General features: G+C 39.9%; 1 protein-coding gene across 1 annotated transcript in view; it reads left to right on the top strand.

The window, feature by feature from the left end:
• Positions 1–976: 976 nt before the first annotated feature.
• Positions 977–23646, top strand: part of SEMA3A (semaphorin 3A) — a gene marked incomplete at its 3' end in the record, with an annotated part of 161107 nt that continues 138437 nt past the window's right edge. The window contains exon 1 of the mRNA XM_084206288.1: positions 977–1360. Coding sequence (XP_084062414.1) covers positions 1249–1360 — 112 coding nt within the window. The 5' untranslated portion in view covers positions 977–1248. The remainder of the gene's footprint in view (positions 1361–23646) is intronic.

Below are 23646 nucleotides of genomic sequence, written 5' to 3' on the forward strand. Positions count from 1 at the left end.
AACAAACAAACAAACAAAAAATCTTTATCTAGTTTAATTGCACAAAAATATGTTACAATAATCACACAGTGCTAGAAATTGGAAGGTTTGAAACATTTTCAACTTGTAAGAACACTTTAGAGAATACTCCTGTGTAATTTATGAGCCCCTGCAGACCTGTCCATGTCTTGAACTGATTGTTGAAGTGGGCTTTACTAGGAATTTCTTTCCTTGAATTGGAGTAGCGCTGGAGGTGGGGAGGGAGGGAGGTTAGAGCAACCTTCCCTAAGAAGGCTTTAAAAGCTTCAGCGGTAAAGTTATGCTGATGGGAGATTTTGTTACTTGTTTTTAACCGGGAACAACCCGAAGAGGATTACGCTATGGGCAAGAGCTGTTATTTAAGTGGGTGGCAACGTCGTGGGCTGTGTTGTGCTGTTGTTTTTAAAGTGGGACGTGCATCTTTTGACTGGAACTGCAAAATGGTTTAAAAGAAACCCAAAAACCCCCGAACAACCAACCAAACAAACCCCAAATAACCCAAACCAAGCAAAACCAAACCGAACAACCTGGACAATGACATTAAACAGCTGGTGAAATGTCTAGCTCCGTGCCTTCCCCAAGCGCGGCGGAGCGAAGGTTTCTGTTCTCTCATCTCTGCCGCGATGTGTTTCTTTTTTTTTTTTTTTTTTTTTTTTTTCCCTTTTATTTAAGCTCCTTGCATGTGCTGTGACAGCCGGGGAATGAAGGGGGGCCGGGGGGGGTCGCGCCTGCCGGCGCTCCCATTGTCAGGCGCTCCGGGAGCGCGGGCAGCGCCGCCGTGCCCCGCGCCCGGCGGAGCGCGGGGAGCGCGGGGCCGCCCCCGCCGCCGGGACCCGCCCGCCCTCGGCGCGGGGAGCGGAGCGCAGCGGAGCGGGGCCCGCCCCGGCCCGGCCCGGCCCGGCCCCGGCCCCTGCCCCCGGCCCGCGCCGCCGCCGCCGCCCGCACCATGCCGCCCCCCCGCCGCACGCCGCTCCCGCCCGGGGGCTGCCTCCCTTTCCGGCCCGCGGCGTGTGCGTGAGAGGGGCTCCAAGTTGCCCCGGCGGCGGCGGCGGCGAGCGGGGGGCCGGGGCGGCAGCGGCGGCGTCGGGGCGCGGCGGGCGCGGAGCGGAGCCCACCCCCATCACCTGTTACCTCCGCTCCCCAGGTTGCCTGAAGTTCCCCGGCGGCGCCCGGCAGGACGGGGAGCGCCACGGCTGCGGCTGGCGGGGACCCTACGGTGGCTGCTGCAGCATGGGCTGGCTCAGGGGGATTGCCTTGCTTTCCTTGGGAGTATTACTAGCAGGAAGAGTCAACTGCCAGCATGTGAAGAATAATGTGCCGAGGCTCAAATTATCGTATAAAGGTAAGTCTGTTGTTCTCTCTTATTCTCGGTTTTTCTCCGAACCTCTTTTCTCCTTGCCCCGCCGCTCCCTCCCTCCTCACCTTCCTCACTGCTTTTCCTTATCTTCCAAAGGGGAAACTGACATTAGAAGAAATTCCTGAAAACATTTTCTTAAAAAGCCTCTCCGTGCTGCGGTCGGTACCAGGCAGTTTAAACCCAGACAAAGAAGAGTTAGTTGCGATTGCAGACGAGGACTCCGGATCGTGCTGATCCCTGTTAGAGCATTTTTTCAGTCTTGTGCTATTTCACCGGACTTTACTCTTCAAAACGATGAGTCGCGTTTGGCCACCCAGCTCACCTCCCCCGTGCTGAGCGTGCAGTGCAGCCACAATTTCAGATCTGCTTTAAACATCACGGAATGGATAAAGATTTATATACATATTTTTAATTTTATATTTTAGGCATGAAGTGGTTAATTTTCAAGTCATGAATATTCAGTTTGTACAAATCTGACAATCAGATGCCTAACATAAGCAGTAGATGGTGGGTTTGCCAAGAAACTATAAACTGAAAGGAACAGATCAGTCCAGAAAAGGAGGAGAGGACTGCTAGGCACCAGAAAATGCTGCCTATGGATGTTTAATGCAGTGCGATTTATTTGAACCAGGGTTGTTTTCGGTGTAGTCTGATGTGTGTCATTAGAGATCACAGGGAAGGTGTAACTGAAGAAAGAGAGCTGTGAGATTACGTTTATGTTTGAAATTGTGTAATGCCACTCACACTGCAGTTGTCAGTAATTAACTTTTGTATAATAGTGCCAGTATTAAAGGAGAACAGTGAAGTAGACAGGCTTTTCTCTTTATCAGCATAGTTCCACTCTAAGTACATTTTCAGAACAATTCATTAAACCTGGAGAATGTACAACTGGGAAAGAAGTTTAAAATGTAAGAGCTGTCGAGTATTTTTTTTAAACGGAGAGCTGTACACCTAGGTACATACACATCTCTCTGAAGAGCTGCCTCCTCATAATTCTTAGATTATTGATGGCTGAGAGAAGGAGCTGCAGCTACGGTTCTGAAAGGAGAGGGGGAAAATGACACATTGCTCTTACAGAGGGAAAAAGAGAACATGTGTGTGCATGCCTGGTCATAGATGTCAATCTCAGTTTACAGCATAGTGTCAGTACATCTCTTGCCAGTAGAAATACGTCTTCCTTTTTTTTCATCTTTCTCGTGCTGCAAATGAGAGGGGGGAAAATCCTCTCTGATACAGGGCAGGCGTCATTTCACACTCCAGATGAAATAAAGAATTAAGCACCTGCAAAACTTGGATGCTTTGTGTGAAATAAATGCTTGTGCCGGGTTTTCTTAAAGAACACATATGTGCATATTTGTGTGTATTTAAACTTGAAAATATATGAATGAAAAGAACAGTTTAAGGGGTTCAGAGTCTGTTAATGAGAAAAAAATTGTATTTAACACAAAATTGGTTTTTTTGAGTAATGGAGTCTAAAGAAAGCTTCTACAGTAACTACTTGTCATGTCAGAAAACTCATTAAAAAACTCTTAATTGCTTCCAAACTTCTACAATCTTATTGAAATTCAGATTAGTACACAGAAGCATAAATGCTATAAAAATATCCTGTAAAGGGGTTTAATGGCAAATTAATTATTGTTGGGGTTTTTTTTCACCTTTTAAAGTTTATCTATGGCTCAAGTCTGCTACCCCTGCTCATATGGGCTAAATGCACAGAAACTAATTTCAAAGAGTTGCCAAATGTGACTGATGGTGGTTTTCTTTTTTTCTTGTCTCTTTTTTCTCTTAGTTTTTTTTTTCCATCCCGCTGGTGCTGTACCTATGGACCCTTTAAAAAACATTTTGCTACTCTGCTGATTGGTTGTATTCCAGTTCTGCTCTTGCTGGGATAAAGAGTCTCATTTTAATTTGTTAAATATCAGATATCGAATTTTGTTATATGGTCAGTCCTATATGAGCAAAACAGGAAACTGAGTTGAACATCAAAACTGTTTCAAACTTGGTGGGTCATTGTGCTGCAAAAATGTGTTCAAATGGCGAGCAACCCTGTTTCCTATCTAGTGAAGACAGCAAATGTGTACTTAATCCAAAGCAAGTTGAAGTCTGAAGACTTACAGGAATTCCCACTGTAGCCTTTGATTCACATATTTGACTTCAAACCTGTAACTCTAAAAATCAGATGGGGCTGCTCGCATACTTAATGTTAAGTACAGGTGTAAATGCTTGGCCAGGTCAATAGGAGAGCGCTGCTGCATTGATCCCCAGGTATGGGGATATCATTATTAGTCAGGGAACACTAAGCCTTGTCAGCTGGTGCTTTTCCAGACAAATTTTCCTTCCAGCACAGTGCTCAGTGCACAGATCAGTGTTAACACCTTGCGTAGGAACATCCTTGAGCGCTGTGGGTATTGAAAATACGTGTTTTAGGCACTGACAGAATAGCTCACATGCTAATACTTATCTCTCTGGATATACTTCACCGCCATGTGACTACGTGATACCAAGTGATTCATCTCTATTTAAACTGCTTGCAAGTAGAAAAAGAAGCTACTCGGTTACTTACCCATTCCTCATCTCCATGAAGAGATGTGGTTGAGTAAAATAAACTTACAATATTGAAAAAAAACCTCTAAACATGCAGGGTGAAAAGAATGACCCAGATGACTTCGCTTTTCTGTGACCGTCATTGTGCTTTCTTTTAAGATGTACGCTTGTTGTTTGGCTAAACAAATACCTTGGAGCTAATTGTTGCTGCTTTATTTCAAAAGAAAATCAAGGATGTATTTTAACTTCTTGTTTGTCTCGACTAATTAGATGTCAAACATGCTTAAAAAGCTCAGGCATTTGCTTTAAAAGTTAGCAAAATGAGTCATGAAGGGTTAAATCCCTGCCAACCTTGATTTCCTATGGTCACTTGCTTTCAAAGGCCTGGTATGAGCTCTGCCATTTCCCGGGCTGCTGGACAGAAGTTTTGGTGAACTCCTGTTCTTACTTCCTCTTAACTTCTTACCATCCACTCTTGCAGAAGATTAGAAGCATCATACGGGGCATGGTTTGGATGGGAAATGGCAGAGAAAGTGTTTAAGTGCGTTTGTTAAGGCCCCATCTGTGATCTGAAAAGATTCTTTCTGTTTATTGTGAAAAAGAGTGCCGGTTATTTGGTTTATATCACCTGGATTCTGCTGGCACAATAAAGAAAGGAAATTTGAGGAGAGCAGTAGGGAAATCCTTGTCCACCTGAAATCTGTGGTGAAGCTCCTGTTCAGGAGCTTCTGGGTTTTGCCCTGTACTTTATAAAGTTTCCAAGCATTTTCATCTTTGTACATGGATTGGAAAGGTTTTGCTCAGATGATACTCATCTCCCTATTTCAGTCAAAAGGAATCAATATGATTAAAAGCCTGATCCAAAGTTCATTGAAGTCACTAATGCTGGATCATAGCCTAAATGTGGTAAAGCCAGCCATAAAACTGAAAGCTCAGTTGAGTTCTTCAACCACTGAGCTCCTCTTCTTGTGTCCCTCAAAGACTTTGTGTCCTTATTGTAGGGTAACAAGAAATGTCACTGTTGATGTATCAACAGAAAAAGAATCTTCCCTTAAAGAGTGTAGGGGGCTTTGTTCTTGCCTTTTTTTGTGTGTGTTTTTTTCTAATATCATTGACTTCAATTCTGATGTTGGTTTTAAGTCTCTATATTGTGTCACCAGGTCACAGATTCTGTTCAGGAAACTCCTATTGAGCACAGAGTTCTCAGAAAGATGGTGATCAAGTTGAGTGTGCAAAGTTTAAAACAATAAATATAACCTTAACTCCAGATGGATTTCTTGTATTGTTTATTGTATTGTATTTTCTTTTGCTGTCCTCTGCATGGGGAGGTAAGAGCACAGAGATGGAACCAGCTATAGTACCCTTTAAATATAAACAAATAAACCCAATGAAAGTTTCCATTAACAATTCCTTGATTTCCAGATTTTTTTCATAAAGCGACCCTGAATTTTGCCTCCACATGAATAAATCTTGTCAACCCAACTTTCTCAAATCCATCTGTCACGTCTTATTTGTCTATTGAAAATTACTAAATGCTGTAAGTATGTTTTGCAAGAGTACATGTGTGGTTCTCCTTTGTTATTGTTGCTCAATTGGATACATATTACTTGAGAAAAAGTAAGTGGAAAAGCATTGCACACAGATTTAGCTCTATTACTCTCTGGCTTCGATTCAAGCCATATTAAAAGTAAGTGTCTTGTTTAAAGTTGCAGTGATAGTGACAACTACTCCATCCTTGATGTGCAGTTGATTTACAATTTTATAGCATGGATTTTTATCCAGATGAAATCCTGGCCCTAGTGAAAGCAATGGCAAAACTTCTGTCTGTTTCAATCTGACCCACGTGGGGTGATGAGGGAGCAATGGCACCACGCTGAATTACCTGTGTGTAACTGATGTAAATATGATACCTGGCTTGTAGTTTGTTCACCCAGTCTGGTTGTAGTTGATGACCTGCCAGTGGGTTTGATTGTGGTTTTTCCTTTCCTTCAAACTTTATAACTCACAATTCAATACTTCTACAAATATTGGGAAAGCAGGACAAAGAGGGAGAAGGAAATGGGGAGAGAAATATTGGCAAGGGAGCCTGTTTCTCTTGAGCTGGGACCAGTATTGGAGTTATCTCAGATTTCAAGGTGTCTGCTTAAAAACCTTTGCTTAAACTCTCCTGTAAGAGTACTGTCTGATGGAAAAGGCTCTCTGACATGCCTGAAAGTGAGAGAACAGCCCTGACTTAGGAAGAAGACTGTGAAGGAAAGTAAACCAGGGACATTTTCATCTCTACCTTCCACCATTTGTGACAAACCTTCTGCACAGCTCCAGTGCTCTCAGACCTCACAGTTCACTCAGTGCAGGAGGCTGCAGGACAGCAAAGGTACCAGATGCATCCACAGCCATGTCAGCTTTTTTTATTTGCCCCAGAACAATGAGTCTTTCAGGGAAGATCTGTGTATTGGTCTTTCTGTCAGCTGGTTGATTGGGGTCTTCCCAAGACCTGGGAACTCTCAGGGAGAGGGTAGGACTACCCTGCCTGGCTCTGACAGCTCACAGGCTGACAGGAGGCAAAAACTGATGAAGGAAGTGCCTAAGCTCAGATCTTGCCTATATAGGGAAATTTTCAGCTAGCTAATTAGGGCCTGAGACTGGCAGTGTAATTGGAACAAGGAGGGTGAAAACCTAGCCCAGCATTCTCATTTTGCATTTCCAACTTTCCCATTTAATTCCAGTGGAAAAAGTGGTTTCTGAATTACAGAGCCTCTCTTTTCTGAGAAGCTGGAGTTCTCTGTAATTATTTTTACTGTATGGTTTGCAAATGACTGAATTATTCATGGAAGGTGCTGTATTGACAGCCATGGAAACTCTACTCTTTTGCTGCAGACAAGGTGTGCAGCACTTACTTGTATTGTTTGTAACAGCATCTTTAAAACTCTGACCTAGTGGGGAATTTAAATATCCATAGTTACACTGAGCTCAGTGAATCTTCTGATATGTGAAATCTGCCTTAAAATTTACTTCTGTGCTTGAAGCTTTTGATCAGGACTGAGGTACTTAACTATTTGCTTAGGGTTTATTCAGGTGTATACTTATCCCATAACATTTAGCAAAACAGTATTTAAAATGAGAAACCCGCTCATAGCAGGTTGTTACAATGTAAATGGGTTATTTTTTATAGTCTCTCCCGCAGGCAACTCTGTATGCACAGAAAGCATTTCCATGGAGTTCCCACCTGAAAAGAAACCATGAAATATTTGTATTTTTAACTCATGCTTTTTTTCTTGGAAATGTTTTTCAGTTTTAATTTAATGCATCGCTGTACCGTGATCCTTTTAATATGGTTTTGGTTTGCTTAATCACTGATTGTGCATATGGCCTTTAATACCCACAGCTGCTGCTAGAGAATCTTCTTTATTTACTTCCTCCGGCCCACAGACTTTTTCCTCATGTGTATACCTGGAACACTACAATGGAAGCTCCTGCAGTACAAACTTGTTCCAGTATTTTCAACATTTTCTTCATCAGCTGGAGCCTGAGTTGACCCCAGTTCAGTCTGAAGCAAAATCACATCTTCACCTGAGGCAGTGCCTAAGTGACTGAGAAGAAAACAAATCCTTCTCAGTGGTGTCAGTGGTTGTGACGCTTTCCAGTTGTTTGACAACTAAAAAGGGTAAAATTATTTTCAGGCTCCCACACACTTATTTTTAAGCAAATGTGTGGGGTGGACCCTGGGAGCTCTTTGTCAAACTTTTAAATGGAGGTACTGTAACCTGTTATGGTGCTCTTGTTAACTAAGGTTACATGTAAAAATTGTTGCTGCTGTTGTGCTGGTGGGCGATTCAGCAAATTCCTTCCCTTGCAGGATTAAAGCTCCCTTCAGAAATGTCTGCAAGTTCATGGTCCTCCCACGTACAGCCTTCATATAGGTTAGCTGCTCTCTTCCAGTAACAGCTGTGAATAGTGAGAATAACTGTGGGGATAGTACTTTTACTTGACTTTTCCTATTTTTTCCAAGTGGGATAGCATCTGAATATACAAGAGAGAAAAGGATGGCCACAGCTGTTGAGAGCCTCAGAAATCTTAAGAGTCTTGTAGCCTTTCTCTTGCACCACAGGAGGTTCTCTGTGGTGTCTTTCTCTTTCTTTGTGACTGACACAGTCAGCCACTTCAGGCTCTTTTCACTCTCAGGGGAAGGAGAGGTACCTCCAGAGAGCTAATCTTGGGTTAGGCAGACTGAATGAGGCTTTAAGGGTGCTCATCACTTGTCATTGACAGTAGCAGGAATTAAGCTTCTTGTTCATTTATTTAGTTTCTTTCTCTCTGGGAATGTATCAAAAGAAGGTACTGATTAACTGCTATGGAAGAACTTAAGCTGTATTCTGATCCAAATCTTCCTAATTTAAGAAACTGTTTTTGCCTAAATGAGTATTTGAAGCAGCGTAAAAATTGAGCTGATTAAACATACATAAGACCTCAGTGTCTATGATCTTGAGATCATCTGTGACTCTGTCTAAATTTGCACCAAACTTGCCGTGTAGAAAGGAATAAACAGTACCACTACATTTTTCACATTCTTAAAACAATTACCTAATTTACTTCTCACGTTTCCCATGTCTCACCTCCTTAATAAGCTCATCCCAAATCCAGTGACACATGCTGGAAGTGACTGTCTGGGGCTACAGAGCTTTACTAATTTAATGGCTTAATCATTTAGAGCTTTCAATAAGCTGTCCCCTGGCTAGCTCCATTACTGTCTGAATGTTTCTGCGCTTCAAAGAGAAAAACATTCAAGATTCAGTTTCATAGAGCGTGGTTTGCAAATACAAATCCGTGTGTATATGTGCAATTCAAAGGACAGGTGTTGTGACCCTCAGTCTACGCTTTTTCAGCTGATCTATTTCAATAGTGAGAGTGGGATGAAACCTAATTTATTGATTTCTAAAAATTCTGAATAGATTTAAAGTTTGGAGGATTCTTTTTTCCCTTTGGGGATTACAGATCCCCCTTGAACTAGACATATCTACAGCAATCTGTGAAATGTGTGAGCTCTACTCTACTTTGTGTCACATCTAGTTTTCATCCTTTGCTGTTTGATAGCCAAACACAGTAAAGTCAGAAGTTTTTGCCATTCTTCTAATGTTTTAAAGTTGTTTGACATTTATTGGGCTGCCTTCTTATCTCTCCAGCTGGATGTTGCAGAAACTTTAGAAGCGAGCAGTCAAATAAAATTCTCATCTCTTATAAATATTTTCATGCAAAGTTGGATCTTGCAGGGAGCAATCTGAGGAATGAAGTAGTTATTTGCTTTCATCTAACTAGTGGAAGGAGGAAAAAGAAAGCTCTCCTTTTCTCCTCACTCTAATGAAGAAAAGCTCATGTTGGCTCTGACGGCCTCTCTTGGCTCCTTTTGAAATTCCAGCCTTGTATGAGAAAAGGAGACAAAAAAGCTCTGTGAGATAATTTAAAGGATTTAGAGCTGCCTTTCAAGGAGGATGGGTTGGTGGCCTTTTCTAGAGGAATCACATAACAAATACAGCTCCCAACCATCCTAAAGAGCTGCAGAGAGTGCAGGGCACAGCTTTCATCTCCAGCTGATGCTGGAATGGCAATAACTCTTCTTTGCTGGACACAGGTCCCACATGTGGCCAAGGCACTGAATGAGGTCCCTTAAGATGAAGTGGTGATTTCAGGGTGTTAGTATTACTTTGAATTTTTTCATGGATTTCCTAGTGCAACTTCATTACTTTTGCATAAATGTGGAGTCTGAAATAGTTCTGACTCCTAAGGAAGCTCTTTTTCTCAAAGCACAACAAAGGTCATAGGTATAATGATTAGTGTTGCTCTGTAATATCTGAAGGCCAACTTTGTCTCTCCTCCACCACACCAGGTCCTTTCCAAGATCTTCATCCAGCTAGACCCATGTGATCAATCCAGTTCCTGTCGAGTGGTATGAGGAATGATGTTTCCCAGATCTGGCGATCTGGGAAAGACAACTTTATCTTCAAGACTGTGTTTCTCCCCATATTTACTTACTGCAGAAGATGAAAGACTCTATCAACACTTGTTGCTCTGATCACCTTGTAGACAACAACATAAATTTTGAGGTACCTGCAAATTGCAGAGTTAGGAAATCTCTTCATTCTGAATTGCTGCTCTTCCAAGAAGTGTCAAGAGTCCACCCAACAAGATCAAGTGTACAGTTCAGTTGTACTGGAGGGTGTGATTTCATTTTCAAAGAGCTCTAGTTGTCACTTCTCTGCAAGGTCACAAACATCAGCAAAGCAGTATTCCAGGGTGTTGGCTGTTGGGTTATCAGTAACCCTCAGTCTGTATTTTTGTTCCAAATGTTGTTCCCTGTTTGTTTGTTCTCTAGCTAGAAAAACTGACCAGCAATGAGTTGGCAAGTGAGATTTCATCTCAAGTGAAAGGATTCACTTAAAATTGAATCCTTTGTTAAAATTGAAGGAAACTTTTAATAGCTCATTCTAAAGGAGCTCCATGAAGTAAAGTATTAACAACAATATTATATGTTGATAATTTTGCTTTTCTCTGCAGCTTGTAGTATCGAGACCAAAAGTTACGTACATTTCTAATTCTAATTGTTCAGTTTTTTTTTCTCATCTGTAATGGGAAACTACTGGATATTCTACATCCTTTTACAAATTTGTGTGTTTCATCATTTTTTAAACCTGAATTGTGACTCACTTCTTTACTGGACAATAGTCATAAATCAGGAAAGTTTTTATTTAATCTCACCTGCATCACCTACAAATGGAGGTTTGACATTAACAGAAACCCAGCACCCCAGCTGATGATACACAGAAACTCTGTACTGTAAAGAGAATCAAAGAAAGTACCATAAATGTGAAATCCTATTAATTCCTTGGCTATTCTCTGTCAGCTTCTTCACCTGTAAAGTGGTATTAAGTGATTTCCTGAGGAATTGCTGGAGGTCAGAGATTTGCCATGCTTATTCAGAGCTGTATTCTACTCTCAGAATAATCCCATTAATGTGTGTATTCAAAGTTGAGTCAGAACTTATTTTTGATCAACATAGAAAGGCCTTACAGTTACTTTAAAGTGATTATAATAGTAATATTCACAGCTGTGTGTACCTATGACATGAAACACATCCCTATTATCCAGGAAGCATATCTAATTCAATTCCATTTGGATATTCCAGACAATTTTAGACAGGAGCCCTTCAAAATGTTTTTCGAGTATCCCCCTCTATTTCAAGCTAAACACACTGTGAAGGTGATTACAGATGGCTCTGGATAAAAGCCTTTGTGTTCAGTCTTTGCAGTATTGTCTACCAATGGTGTGTGTGTGCTCGTGAGATTCTGGCCAATTTCTCTGAGTTTAAGCTAGGGGCTTCTTTTTATCATGGCTGATAGTCATATTTTAAAATTGAGAGGGAATAAAAAGTGGTTTGGGGTGGGGTTTTTTGTTTGGTTGGTTGGTTTTTCTTTGGTTTTTTCCTTGTGATTATCAGACAAAACTGGGCAATTTCTCACTTTCTACTCAGTCTGAACATACCTTACCAAGCCACCAATGCTAAACATTCCCTGGCTCCTTTAAGTGTATGTGTTTCCTTCCCAAGAGATTCTGGACAAAAACTTTCTCTTTCTTTGGGCACACATCCTTTCTTATGACTTTCCATACCCCAAATATTCCCCAGCCTTCTCCAGGATGAGGGCAACCTTTCCTAGAGACTTGGGGAAGTATTCAGTAATCAGTTGAGTCAGTTATAATTGCCTATCATTTGTGACTCACTCACTGGAAAACTGTTGCTTGACAGCCCTAGTTCAGACCTAATAATGAGGATAAAGTGCTATAATAAATTCATAAGTAGAATTTTGCATCTCTGAAAGATTCACATCCTCATTCCTAAAATAAATAAGAAAGCACCTGTTGCCTTTGCTAGCCTGGCCTGTGAAAATAAAATTTGTGTTTCATATATTCCACATACCTCAAATGCAGCATTTAAATCTTATCTTCAGCGAATTATCTCAAGGAATGTTTTTCTTTGCTTTTATACTTCCTCATGCCACTTAAATGATGTAATTGTTGTTTTGAATAGCATTCTTTTTCTGTAGTAAGCTAACCATTTTCATGCCATTAATTAAGAAATACAGGGAAAATACAAGTTTTCATGTGATTTTGATGTTCTTTTGAACTTCAGACACAAATTGGTAATTTAACATGTTAAACCATGGTGTCTTACTCAACCACATGCTACATAGTTTTCTTACAATTTTGCAGGTGCTAGAAGAGCCAAGTTCAATTCTTGAGAGCAATGAAAAGGTCCTGTTTACTGGTGTCAAAAGACTTTTTCATATGTTTTCAGAGAGACAAATGTCAAGTGTCATGTGTATTGTTATTCTATATTAGAAATTCTAAGCAGTTATGAACTATTCCAGTGTAAACCAAATGTAACATCGTAACTGTGACTGCAGTGCTGCATGTTTAGACCCCGATTCTGTTAATTGACATTTTACCAAAGGGAATGAGGACATGTCTGAGCAATGCATCTTGTAGCTTTTTAATACAATTTCCATAGCTCAGACCATAAACAGCCCCTTAAGGTTGTTTCTCATAACTGCCACTCTCTTGAAATTTTTTTTTCTGCCAGTATGTAGGAAAATGATTCAGTATGATAAATACTGAATTTTGTTTCACTGTAGGTTCACCCCCATTACTATGCATAGAAACTATTTTACCTTATGCCAGACATATGGAAGTGATCAATGTATGTAAATTGTGTGAGGAGAGGTGAAATACAGCTTTCTAGACAAGGAAATGTGTACTTGTTTCTGGTTATAAGATACTGAGAGCTCACCAGGAAAGACTTTAAGTCTTAAGACAAGTTTTCCTTTAAAAGTAAAAATTGGTGAGAGGGAAGAATAGTGATGTTTTTTGATAATGACCATGAAAGCAGAGTTTTGTCCTGAGCTGAACTGCCCAGTCAGATCTCAGGGTTTAAGAGGCAATTGCTTGCATGTGCAGGGCCAGGCCATGGACCTCCTCCTGAAATGCAGAGGTGAATTGTTCTGGGACCCACTGGGCTCAGGAGTACAAGTCAAGTTTCTTCAAGCACAGGGTTTAACTGGCAGGGCCAGTTGAAATGTCTGCTTTTCATTTGCCTCCTCTGATGTCATGGTGCCCACAGTGCAATGACTTGAGCCTATTCTAAAATCAGGTTTTGAGGCGTGGAGTTATTTTTTGGAGGAAAAACCAAGAGCTTACTTCAGTTATGCTTTTCAAATATGTTTTAAACTTACTGTCCCCTAGATGGTGACTAAGAAATCAATACTTATTTTATAGGCAGTCACTATGCTCCCCAAATTTTCCATTCCAGTAAAATTGGATTTTTTTTTTTCATAGTCAGTATTGCAGAATAAGAAACTAATCTAGAGTCTGGCAGGCCTTTATTCTAAGGCATTGTCATAGCTTTCATTCTGAGTTGAAAAATGGACAGATCATTTGGTTTCATAAATGTGTGGAGGAGCTGTCAAAGTTCCCATTTGCATGTGAATGGTCAGCTGAGGTAGGAAGGGGGATATGTAAATAATTCTCTAGCTAGCTCCTGGCAAAGATCATTGCATTTCAAAGTACTGTGAAAAGCAGCACCATAAAACTTTAACCTATTCACTGGGATGGAAACTCCCACACCTTAAATTGATCTACTCTAATAATGACCACTTGGGGAAAAATGAATCTTAAAAAGAAATATCAGGTCTCCAAGTACTATACATTTTCTGCCTCTTTTAATATTTCATAAAAGATAAGCTTAAAAAGCCACTCTTCATTCTTCCCCAATAAAGGGGGGGAAAAATGCACAAGATCTAAGCAGTAAGCAGATGCAGACCTTCATTGAATATCTGGCAGATAAGTGTGATAGGAGTGAAAGAAATGTAAAGGATTTGAGTATTATTCTGTGTTATGTCAGTATCTGACCCAGGAGCCACCCAAAAAAATCATTACTTTAATCTTCCTTACAAACTGCCCAGCATTTCACTATTCTGTTCTGCTGCTGTACTTCAGTACATGCCCAGCTAGATAAAGCTGAATGTTATAGTAAAACCAAATGTGTCCTTCAAAATACACAGTTCTTCGTGTCTCCAAAAAGGAGGAAAAGTAAAAGCAAACAGTAGAAAAATGAGGAACACAGAGTAAAACAAAATCTTAATCGGCTCAGAGTCAGACAGTTTTCTACATATTTTATTGTGCCTCATATCTGTTTAGATAGAATTGGCATGTGTATATATGGAGAGACAATGATTTACTAAGCCCTTTATGCCTGAAACAGCTTCAAAACCCTGTGATTCGGCAGGCACAAGGACTAGAAAATGTTTCCAAAGTAAAGTTCATCTCCAAAATTGATACGGGTTATGTACCTACCCCTTGATAATGAGATAGCTTCTGACTGTTGCTGTGGTTTGCCAGTATAATTTCCCTGATACTCTTTTGTAGTCTCCACCTGCTTAAAATACCATGGTGTATTTCATTCAACCTCCATATTTCAGAAAATAATTAATGTCACCTCTGTAATCATTTACAGCACGCTCTTTCTTTCTTGCAAAGCTTCTGTGCACTTATTTGGTCTGGCTACACTGTTCCAAAAAACTTGCAAAGTTAAATGCAATTTAATTCACTAAATTTACAAAAGGCTGTTATTCAAAGTCTCTGGGATTTGTTCTATTACATAATATTCCTGTAATGAAATGTGATTTGTCTTGGTATTTGCCAGGAGATTAAAAACAACAACAAAAAAGGACTGATCTAACAAATTCCTATGCACATGAGTAGACCTTTTGATTTCAATGTACCTGGCACTTGCAGGGTGAAGTGCCCTTTTGAGAGGCTATGCAAGTTATTCTTCACCTGGAAAATAATCAGCCAAGGAACCCAAGCAATTGTAAGGATCACTTGAAATTTTTGAGCTCTGCCCATTTAATGGGAACAAATGATGCAAAAACTGTTCAAAATGTAGTTCTACTCAAATGAAAGTTTTCATTCAGTAATAATCCCTCTTGTTCTGTTTTATCCAATGTTTCTGCTGTGCTCCACTAGAGGAGCATTCCCTGCTTTGCTGTGGTTGATTGTATCCTCATGTCCAGTGGGACAAAACATCAGCTAAAGTCACTGTGAAAGACCCTTAGTCTGGTAGATATTTGAGCAGGAATATGAAATGTGATCTGATTTTTTGAATGGCCAGGCAATATTAAACTGAGTTTTTGAGGAAAGGAGTGTCATATCTTATCTAAGCCCTGTCCCATTTTCCCTGTTAATGGGTCTTTCCATTAAACCCTCTGCAGAAGCCCATCTGTGTGACTGTCCTTGGAGCACACATTAGGCAGTTCTGCTGATTCAAGCACAGTAACTTTTGATAAAGTAATACCACAATATTGGAATATGGTTTCCACAATGCAGCAGTTTTGTTTCACTAACCATTCCCAATCCATCAAAAAAGGGCACAGCATTGTGGAAACTTTTATCCTTTCCTGGAGTATTACTTATTTATTGTAGCTATGGCTCCAGGCACTTTGAGTGAAAGTTGCTCTGACTGCTTCTCACACGAGCTTGTTGGAGAGAGCCCAGGAGATCTCCCCACAGCAGGAGACTCCAGAGCTGCTTTCCTGCCACTCCAAATAGCTGCTGAGGCTAGCAACTGAGCAAGGAATCCCTGCTCCTTTTCAAACATCAGTCTGACAAAGTGGGACAGCGAGCACGGGGCCATGTGCTCCCTCACCCCAGACATCTTGTCAATGGGCTCTCAGTGCTCTTTGCAAAACAGCAAGAGGAATCTCAGATTGCAGCCACTCAGATGTAGCCACTTGTGCAGACACTTCTATTACCCTAAAATTTATTGTGGTCTGTGTCACATGTTAAAGAAACGCAGAAAGTCTCAAATGCAGCAGAGGGTGGTGAGGCAATAAAATTTTTCACATTTTATGATAGGTATATATTTAAAGAAGGAAGCAAAAACAATGTTTTCTCTTAAAAATAGGAGCAGAAACCATTTGTGGCATAGAATCCAACACATAGGAAACACATTTACAAAACTTCTGGTTATGGTGCAGTTGACTGAAGTTCTTCAGTAGGCTGTAAGGGACATCCATTTAATGAATGAGAGCTGTTACTTAAATTATGTTAGCAACCAGTGAACAACCCACAGAGTAGCTCATGAGCAGGTCTATGATGTCTTGGAACAGAGGTGTCCTATTGCATCTGTAATGCTGGCCATGGATGATGTTGGAAGGCAGAAAGTGCATTATTTATTACCATACATTGATATGTAAGAAAGGCCACGTGCTGTAAGGGAGCCCCTGAGCCTGTTCAAGTGATAACTAAAGGACATGTGACCACCAGACATCTGTACAGAACTGTCAGCCCAGTGGGGTGATGGAGTACATCACCAGGGTACATGGAGAGTAAATGCAACATGAGAAACTCCTGCCTTCTCCTGTTCTGTCCTACTGAGACCAGAAGCTCTCTCCCACTTCCCTGCTCTTGCAAAGGGATTTTTTGGATCTGGCAAGGCTCAGCCTATCCCTCTGTGATGCCAAGCAGAGGGAAGAAACGTACCAAATTCTGAACTGTGGCAATATCCTTAGGTGCATGCATGCATTTGCCTACATAATGTATACAAATATGAAGCTATTTACACACCCCTATTGGCCCAGTTCCACAGACAGTGCAAAATTACACCACACCCGGCTGCAAGTTATTTTTAGCTCCTCCTCAATGTAAATGTCTGGGTCATAATTAAGTTTCAAAATAATGAATGATGTGTTTTGTGTTTCAGTGGGTATAAACGTTTGCATTGCATAGTGAATGATTTCAGCATGAAAGGTCTTGCATTCCTAAATCTGTTACAGAATGTGGGTGGGAGGTGGATCTTCGCTCATACCAGGAAACAAAGACTGAGTGAATATTTGTCATGATGTTTCATCAAGGCAGTGTTAGTGTTAGTTGAAGATACCTTGTGGCAAGACTGACAGCCTGCTTACTGTAAAGTTTTCTGAAAACCAGGGCATTTTGGTATTTGTAAAGGGCATTAGCAGTGTTGATACTATAGCAACACAACCATGAGCCTTGTGCAGTAGTCAGTTAATTAAGCCAGAAATTAAGGAGATCAACTGCTATTAAACCACGCCCCTAAAAATCCCCCAAAAATCAAACCAAAGAGCAAACAAAAATAAAGTCTGAACTCAAAAAAACAGCAGCAAAAAACCTAAACCTAACTAAACCCCCCCCACCTGAAAACCCAGCACAATTTTCTCTAGCTTTGACATAAGGGCTGGAAGGAATTATGTCTTATCTTGTCCTCATGTTCTTTCCTTAATCATTTGGGGCTGGTCTTCAGTATTAGGGTGGCTTCCTCATGGGGTTGCCTTTTGGTCTGGCCTGCATAGCCCTGTTCTGATGTTCCCATCTCCAAGATCAGCATGGACATTTTGCCATAAGTTCATGTACTCAGTCCTGCACCTAGAGACAAAGTGATCCCCATGTACACCTGCTAAAGAGCAATTGCAAGAAGAAAGAAAGAAAAGAAAAGAAAAGAAAAGAAAGAAAGAAAGAAAGAAAGAAAGAAAGAAAGAAAGAAAGAAAGAAAGAAAGAAAGAAAGAAAGAAAGAAAGAAAGAAAGAAAAAGAAAGAAAGAAAGAAAGAAAGAAAGAAAGAAAGAAAGAAAGAAAGAAAGAAAGAAAGAAAGAAAGAAAGAAAGAAAGAAAGAAAGAAAGAAAGAAAGATCCAGAAAGAAAAGGAAAGAGGGGAAGAAAGAATAATAACCAGAAATAAAGAGTTGTTTTCTTTCTTTCTTCAGCAGTGTCCTTATGTCTTAAACTGGAATTGTAATGGAATGTTATCCTCACATGCATTGCAAAAAACAGTACAAAACAAAACCCACAACAACAACAAAAACCCCAAGGAGAGCTATTTCTAATAAAAACATTACTCATACTAGGATCATAGCCCTGACCTTACATTTATTGGCATAAATGTGAACTTAGAAAGCTGTGTGGATGTTTGCCATATGCAAATCCATCCATCCATAAATCAGCATACAGACTGGAGACTGCACAGCTGAAGTGACTGTAATGGTAAATGAAACCTTTCACCACCAGGTCAAATGCAGTTCAGCATATGTGGTAAATGGAAAAGCACTATCATCCAGGAATTGATCTGTAGCATGTGTAAAATGAGTGACTGACCAGTGCACACTGTTTACCACCACAACTGGCTCCCCAGGTCGGAGCTGGCAGATAAGTTGGAGCTGCAATGGCAAAGCAGTGAAGCAACCTGGCAGGGAATTTGCCTTATGGGACTGTCTGGTAGTGTATTACAAGGATTAGGCAGGCGTTTTTCATCAAAATGAATTGTCAATGAAAAAGGAAGTTTCCGTTTAATCCAAATTTTCCACCAGTTCTATCCAAATGAAAACATTACTTTGGACTGTGGTGCTGATCTAAGGCACATAGTATTATATTCATCTGACATTAACCTCTGTGTGTTCAGGGTAGCAGCAGGGTTTGTAACAGCTTTGTGTGGTTTTCCTGCTTTCTTGCCCGTTCTTTTCTGAGCAGGACAGTTAACTCCCATTAAAATCTTTGAGAGTGCTCAGAGATCAGCATAAGGCTTTTATGATAGCAGGATAGCAAAAGCCATATAGCTCTGTCTCAAATCCTGGGCAAGAGGTCCAAATCAGGGGTGAGGCAGGTTTATCATTTCTATAAGGTGGAGTTCACTGTCAGAGGGTGCTGTGTGAGACAGGACACACCCAGAAGCATTTCCAGGCTTCTTGATTCTGGGATATGACTTGGCCAGGGCTGAACTGGGCAGTGTATTTTTCCTCTTACAGTCTAAGGAAGTTGGACACCCTGACCAGAAAAAACACAGATAAAATGATAAAAAGCAAAAGTCACACATTCCTGGATTTATTTTTTTTTCCTAAATTTTCACTCTGAGAAGTTCAGTATTTTGACTTAATTTTAAAACAGATGTTGGAATATTGTAATTTCCCTTGAGACAAAAAAAAAATTCTTTACTTTTCTCAGCTTTCCTTATTTCTGCTATGAAACTGTGTTGTCACAGAGAAACAGTTTCATAAAGCTCCTATGTGAGTTGTGAAGCTCCAAACCAGCTTGACACATTCAGCTACGTGTTAATGTCAAAACATAGTTCTCAACATTTATTGCAGCTAAAACAGCATTAAAAATTAATGTCTGATCCTTTGATATAATTCAATACGTTATTTTAAAAATGAGTATTGTTATTGGTTGTAGTTTGCTTAACAGAACATTTGTTCTACTTTTAAAGAATAAATCTTTTAAGACATTGATAAGTTGAGATAAGTGTTCACCTTCATGTTTCAAGGATGTTGATAATGCCAGGAAGATTGGTGTTGTGGCTAATGTGTGAATGGATAGATGTTCTTCAGTTCCAGGATCTTACTCAAACATTTTTAAGTAACGTCAGACCATATCCTTGTGCCTCAGCTTCTAATCTGTACAGGCTTTTTGTACATTGTTTTATTTTCAGTGACACTGTATGTGTTTGAAGGCAAGGACTGTGCTTTTGCGCTATGAAAATCTATCTGGGCTTTCAGAACAAGTAGTTCAACTGATAAATAACAGAATTATTTAGTTCAAGGCTCCAACAAACATCTGAGCACTAAGAAAATGACTCTTGCTTTCTGGTATAAAGAAATTAAAAAAAAAAAATTTTTAAAAATTCCTTGACAGTATAATCAGATTATTTCCACAAGTCCAAGAAATTTAGTTTCTTTATCAACTTTAGTTATGTTTGTGCCTGATACCTTTCTGACTGTATTCTTTTTGCCACTGAGAAGTGTGTCTTTAGGAACCTGTTCCTTTAAGGGGGAGGGAAAAAACATGTTTTTAGTAAAAATGTTACTTTTTCCTCCTGTCTTAAAGATTCTCTAAGTGATAATACCACTACACATAAAATGCGAAATCTGAAAATTTTCCTCCTCAAAATTTTTTCCTTACAGTCTTTTTTATATTATGCAATTCTCTGGATATAAAGGCTGGAAAATTATTCAAGTTGTTACATACATGCATTCATTACAATATGAAGAGAGATGTCTGTCTTACATTTCTGGTGAGGAGAAGCAGTTCCCATTTCAGTTGGATTGGTGCTGAAACTCTTTCTTTGTGCATTTTCTTTCTTCTTCCTTTTTTTTTTATTTTTTTTTTTAATTTTAGTCTGTGGTTTCAGGTGTAGTTTGTCATATCAGTTGACTGGAACGCTATAGATTATCAGGGGACTTCCAGGTGTCACACAAGAAGAATGACTGTTTTCCAAAACAAGCTGTGCAGTCCTCTAGGCTCTGGCATAGATGAATATGTGAGTGTTACTAGGCATAGAAAACAGTTCTGAAAAGGTAATCCCATGTTGAATTTGAATGTTAAGGAAACCATCTACTCATTCTGAGGGGCTTAACCTTTCTTCAGGAGGTAAGTCTGGAACAATGGTCCTTATTTACAAAAGGTTTCCTTTATTTCCCATAAGGAATACAAAAACCAGAATTTCTCCTGTGCTAGAGTTGCTCCTTCCTTGCTGTAAGTACGTATTGCCATTGTTGATTCATTCAAATACAGATTATTACAGTAATAATTAGTGACAAGTTATGTGTTATTTTGAAATAACACACATTATGGTTCACATCATGTCTTCAGAGACCCGAGCAATGTGTTGTTTCACATTGACAAATGCTAGAAAGTGTTTGCACTTATGAATAAAATATTCTCCATGCATTTTGACTTTCAAGTGTGCTTTGTGCAAGAGCATTAGGATGTGGCCTCATCACAGGCATCCTAAACCTCTGTCACCTTCTGCCTGGATTGCTGTTCTCCCTTCTGTGACACTTGTTACAGGCTTTTGGAAAAGCATCAGTGGACTTTGATCAGTCCTTTAAACTGGTTGTGCCTTTGCCTTGGTCCATTTGAGGCTCTGGATGGGGTTCAAGTCCTTGGTATTGTTCTTTGGAGGTGCAATCTGAACCCCACTGAATTCAGTAAGAATTTTCCTGCTGATTTCAGTGCCTTGCAAACCAGCCCACAGTCTTTAGTTATAGCTGAGTTCCAACATGCCTTCTCTTTCTGACCTCAACCCCAAGAGCTTTCCTTACCTGCAGGGACAGCCCAAGGTGTGACACTCTTTGCTTGCCTGGGCTTTTTGACAAACTCTGCAAAGTGCTTTAACATACAGGAGTGATGCAAGTGCCAATTTTTGCACGTTCGCTCGCCAGCTTAATGCAGCCCTTGCTTTGGTCCCCTGTAACTGAGCTATTATGTGTGTGTGACAGCTGAAATTAAGAATGGTAACATAAAGCAGTGTAGGACCTGGTGTTACACAAACTACCTCAGGCCTGGAGTGAAATGTGTTGTGTCACTGTGTCTTTCATTAGACTGTTCAGGATGCTGCAGGTCTGCTGGGGCAGATCAACGTTCAGTCCAAGCAGGCCAGTGGAGCCTTTTCTGTTGGACTGCTGGTGGATTTGTTCTCACACAAGAAATATCCAGGACTGTATTTTGTGGCAAAATCCAGAAAAAATGTGAATCAAATCATCAGCACATCTTTTCCAGTTCCAGTGCAATTTACCTCCTACATAATGTTTCGAATATAGAAAGTATTTCAAGAGGAAAATCTCACATGGATTAATGTTTGTTGGTTGCCAAGGCAATAGTTTGGAGACCTCTCTAGCACAAAACAGATAATATTATAAGCAGAAGTAGATTAGTATGAGGAGAAAATTTATTGATGTTAGGGAAGACAATGAGTGTGTGTCTGTTATACCTTTTAGAGACCATATTAATTTTGCTTTGGTCAGTTTTCCACTCATTGACATACTTCTGTGCTATTACTTGAATGTCAGGAGAAATTAAATCTCCCCATGAAGGCTGGATGCCACTGTGCAGTGGAAAACAATGTTTCTGTGTGGAAAACCTGACAGTCCATTTAGCAAGTCAGCCCAAAGGTAGGCTGGGAGCTGTTGAAATAATGATCATGCCAAGGTCATACTGTGACTCCTTGGGAGACATGGGAAAAGGACACAACCACATCAGTCCTCGGTTATTCAAGTCTTCAACAGGCAAACACTAAAAAAGCCAAACTGAACTCAACCAAAACTAAAAAAAACCCACCATTATCAATCTATTTTAATTATGAGGAATAAAATGTAAGGCACATTAGCAGATGCTACAGAGATCGAAAGCTGACAAGAAGCAGTTGATATATAAAAATGGAAAATAAACTCTGAGAATTTCTGTATTTACTTATTGTTTGCAAGTTGTGTCTTTAAATTCTCTTCTGTAATCATAAAAGAGTATCACTATATTGAACTTTTCCAAACCAAACATGACCAGGGACCTAACCAAAAGAAGGCATCAAGACAACATTCACTCTGAATCTTTTCAAGCCTAGAAAGAGATTACAAGGGCATTTCTGACAGGAATGGGAGCTGTATCCTGCACAGTTCTGTTCCAGAATACATCTGTACCAGCTCTCCCTCCCTTTTTTTATAGCCTCCCTACCATCATGATCCAATCCACATTATAGAAGAAGGTGTAAAGTAACCATGTTCCTTTAGAGCTGAACATCCCTGACTCCTTGCATTTATTGCTTGGTTCTGTCTCTGCCATCATACCTCTGCAGCTCTCTTTACAGCTCTTCTAAGCAAAGTCAGGACAAAGTGATAATGAATTTTCAGATTCTTTGATTGACTGATTTCAAATTATATTCAGTTTTATCTGTACCCTTTGATATTTCTAAAGCAGCTCAGAACCTCAGTTTTTCAAAGGTAGCTTGTCAGTAGAAATGTTGGATGTTTAACACCTTTGAAGCTTCTGTCTTTTGAAAGACAAACCATATCAAAATAATATTGTTCATTCATCCTTTAAAAGTTATGTGTTCTTCTCATCTCTGCCCCACACCATACATTTTTAAAATCATGTCCAAAGTTCACTTTTAATAAGATGTCCTAGTAGTCTTTGTGCCTTCTTGTGTATATATGCATGTGTATATTCTGTTATATCTATTGTAAAGTAAGATAAAAATATTGCAAGTACATTATGTTGCAATGTCTCCTGGATACTAGAGAGAGATAGAAACAAAAAAAGAATTAAAAAAAAAAAAAGAATCCTGAGCCTTTTACCAGAAATCCAAGCCAAACTTTTCAGAATTTGAAACATATTACCTAATGGTTTTTTTTCTGTAGTATTTTCTTTTAGTGGCTATAGTGGTTTTCACCAACCTGAAGAAGTAGGCCATACCAGTTTTCTGATATTTTTCACTCCACTGGAGCAGAGGGCTGCTAATCTCTCTTGCCATGAGATTCTATTTGTCTCAAGTCAAATAGAATCTCATGGCAAGAAATTGATCAAATAGATATCAAGTAAGAATTTTCTGTCTTGTCATCTTAATTATTTACCTGAGAGACTTATTTACCCGAGAGACTTTCAGGTGATATCATCTCACTGCCTTCATCAGAGAGATCTGGCAAGGTGCTAATGCTGTCTAGCATTTTCCAAGGATGATGCACAGACAGTATCCTTACAGAGTCTAACACATTTTGATAGGTAATTGTCAGAGAACTCAGATATGGGATGCTCTAACTCAAGAACCAAAGGTTTTACAAATTTAATTCTGTACAGAGGTTTCTTAATAGTTCATGGCTGTGGTCCCCTACTCCTCAGATGTAATTA

The sequence above is a fragment of the Fringilla coelebs genome (assembly GCF_963513975.1).
Source record: "Fringilla coelebs genome assembly, chromosome: 5".
Classification (NCBI taxonomy): domain Eukaryota; kingdom Metazoa; phylum Chordata; class Aves; order Passeriformes; family Fringillidae; genus Fringilla; species Fringilla coelebs.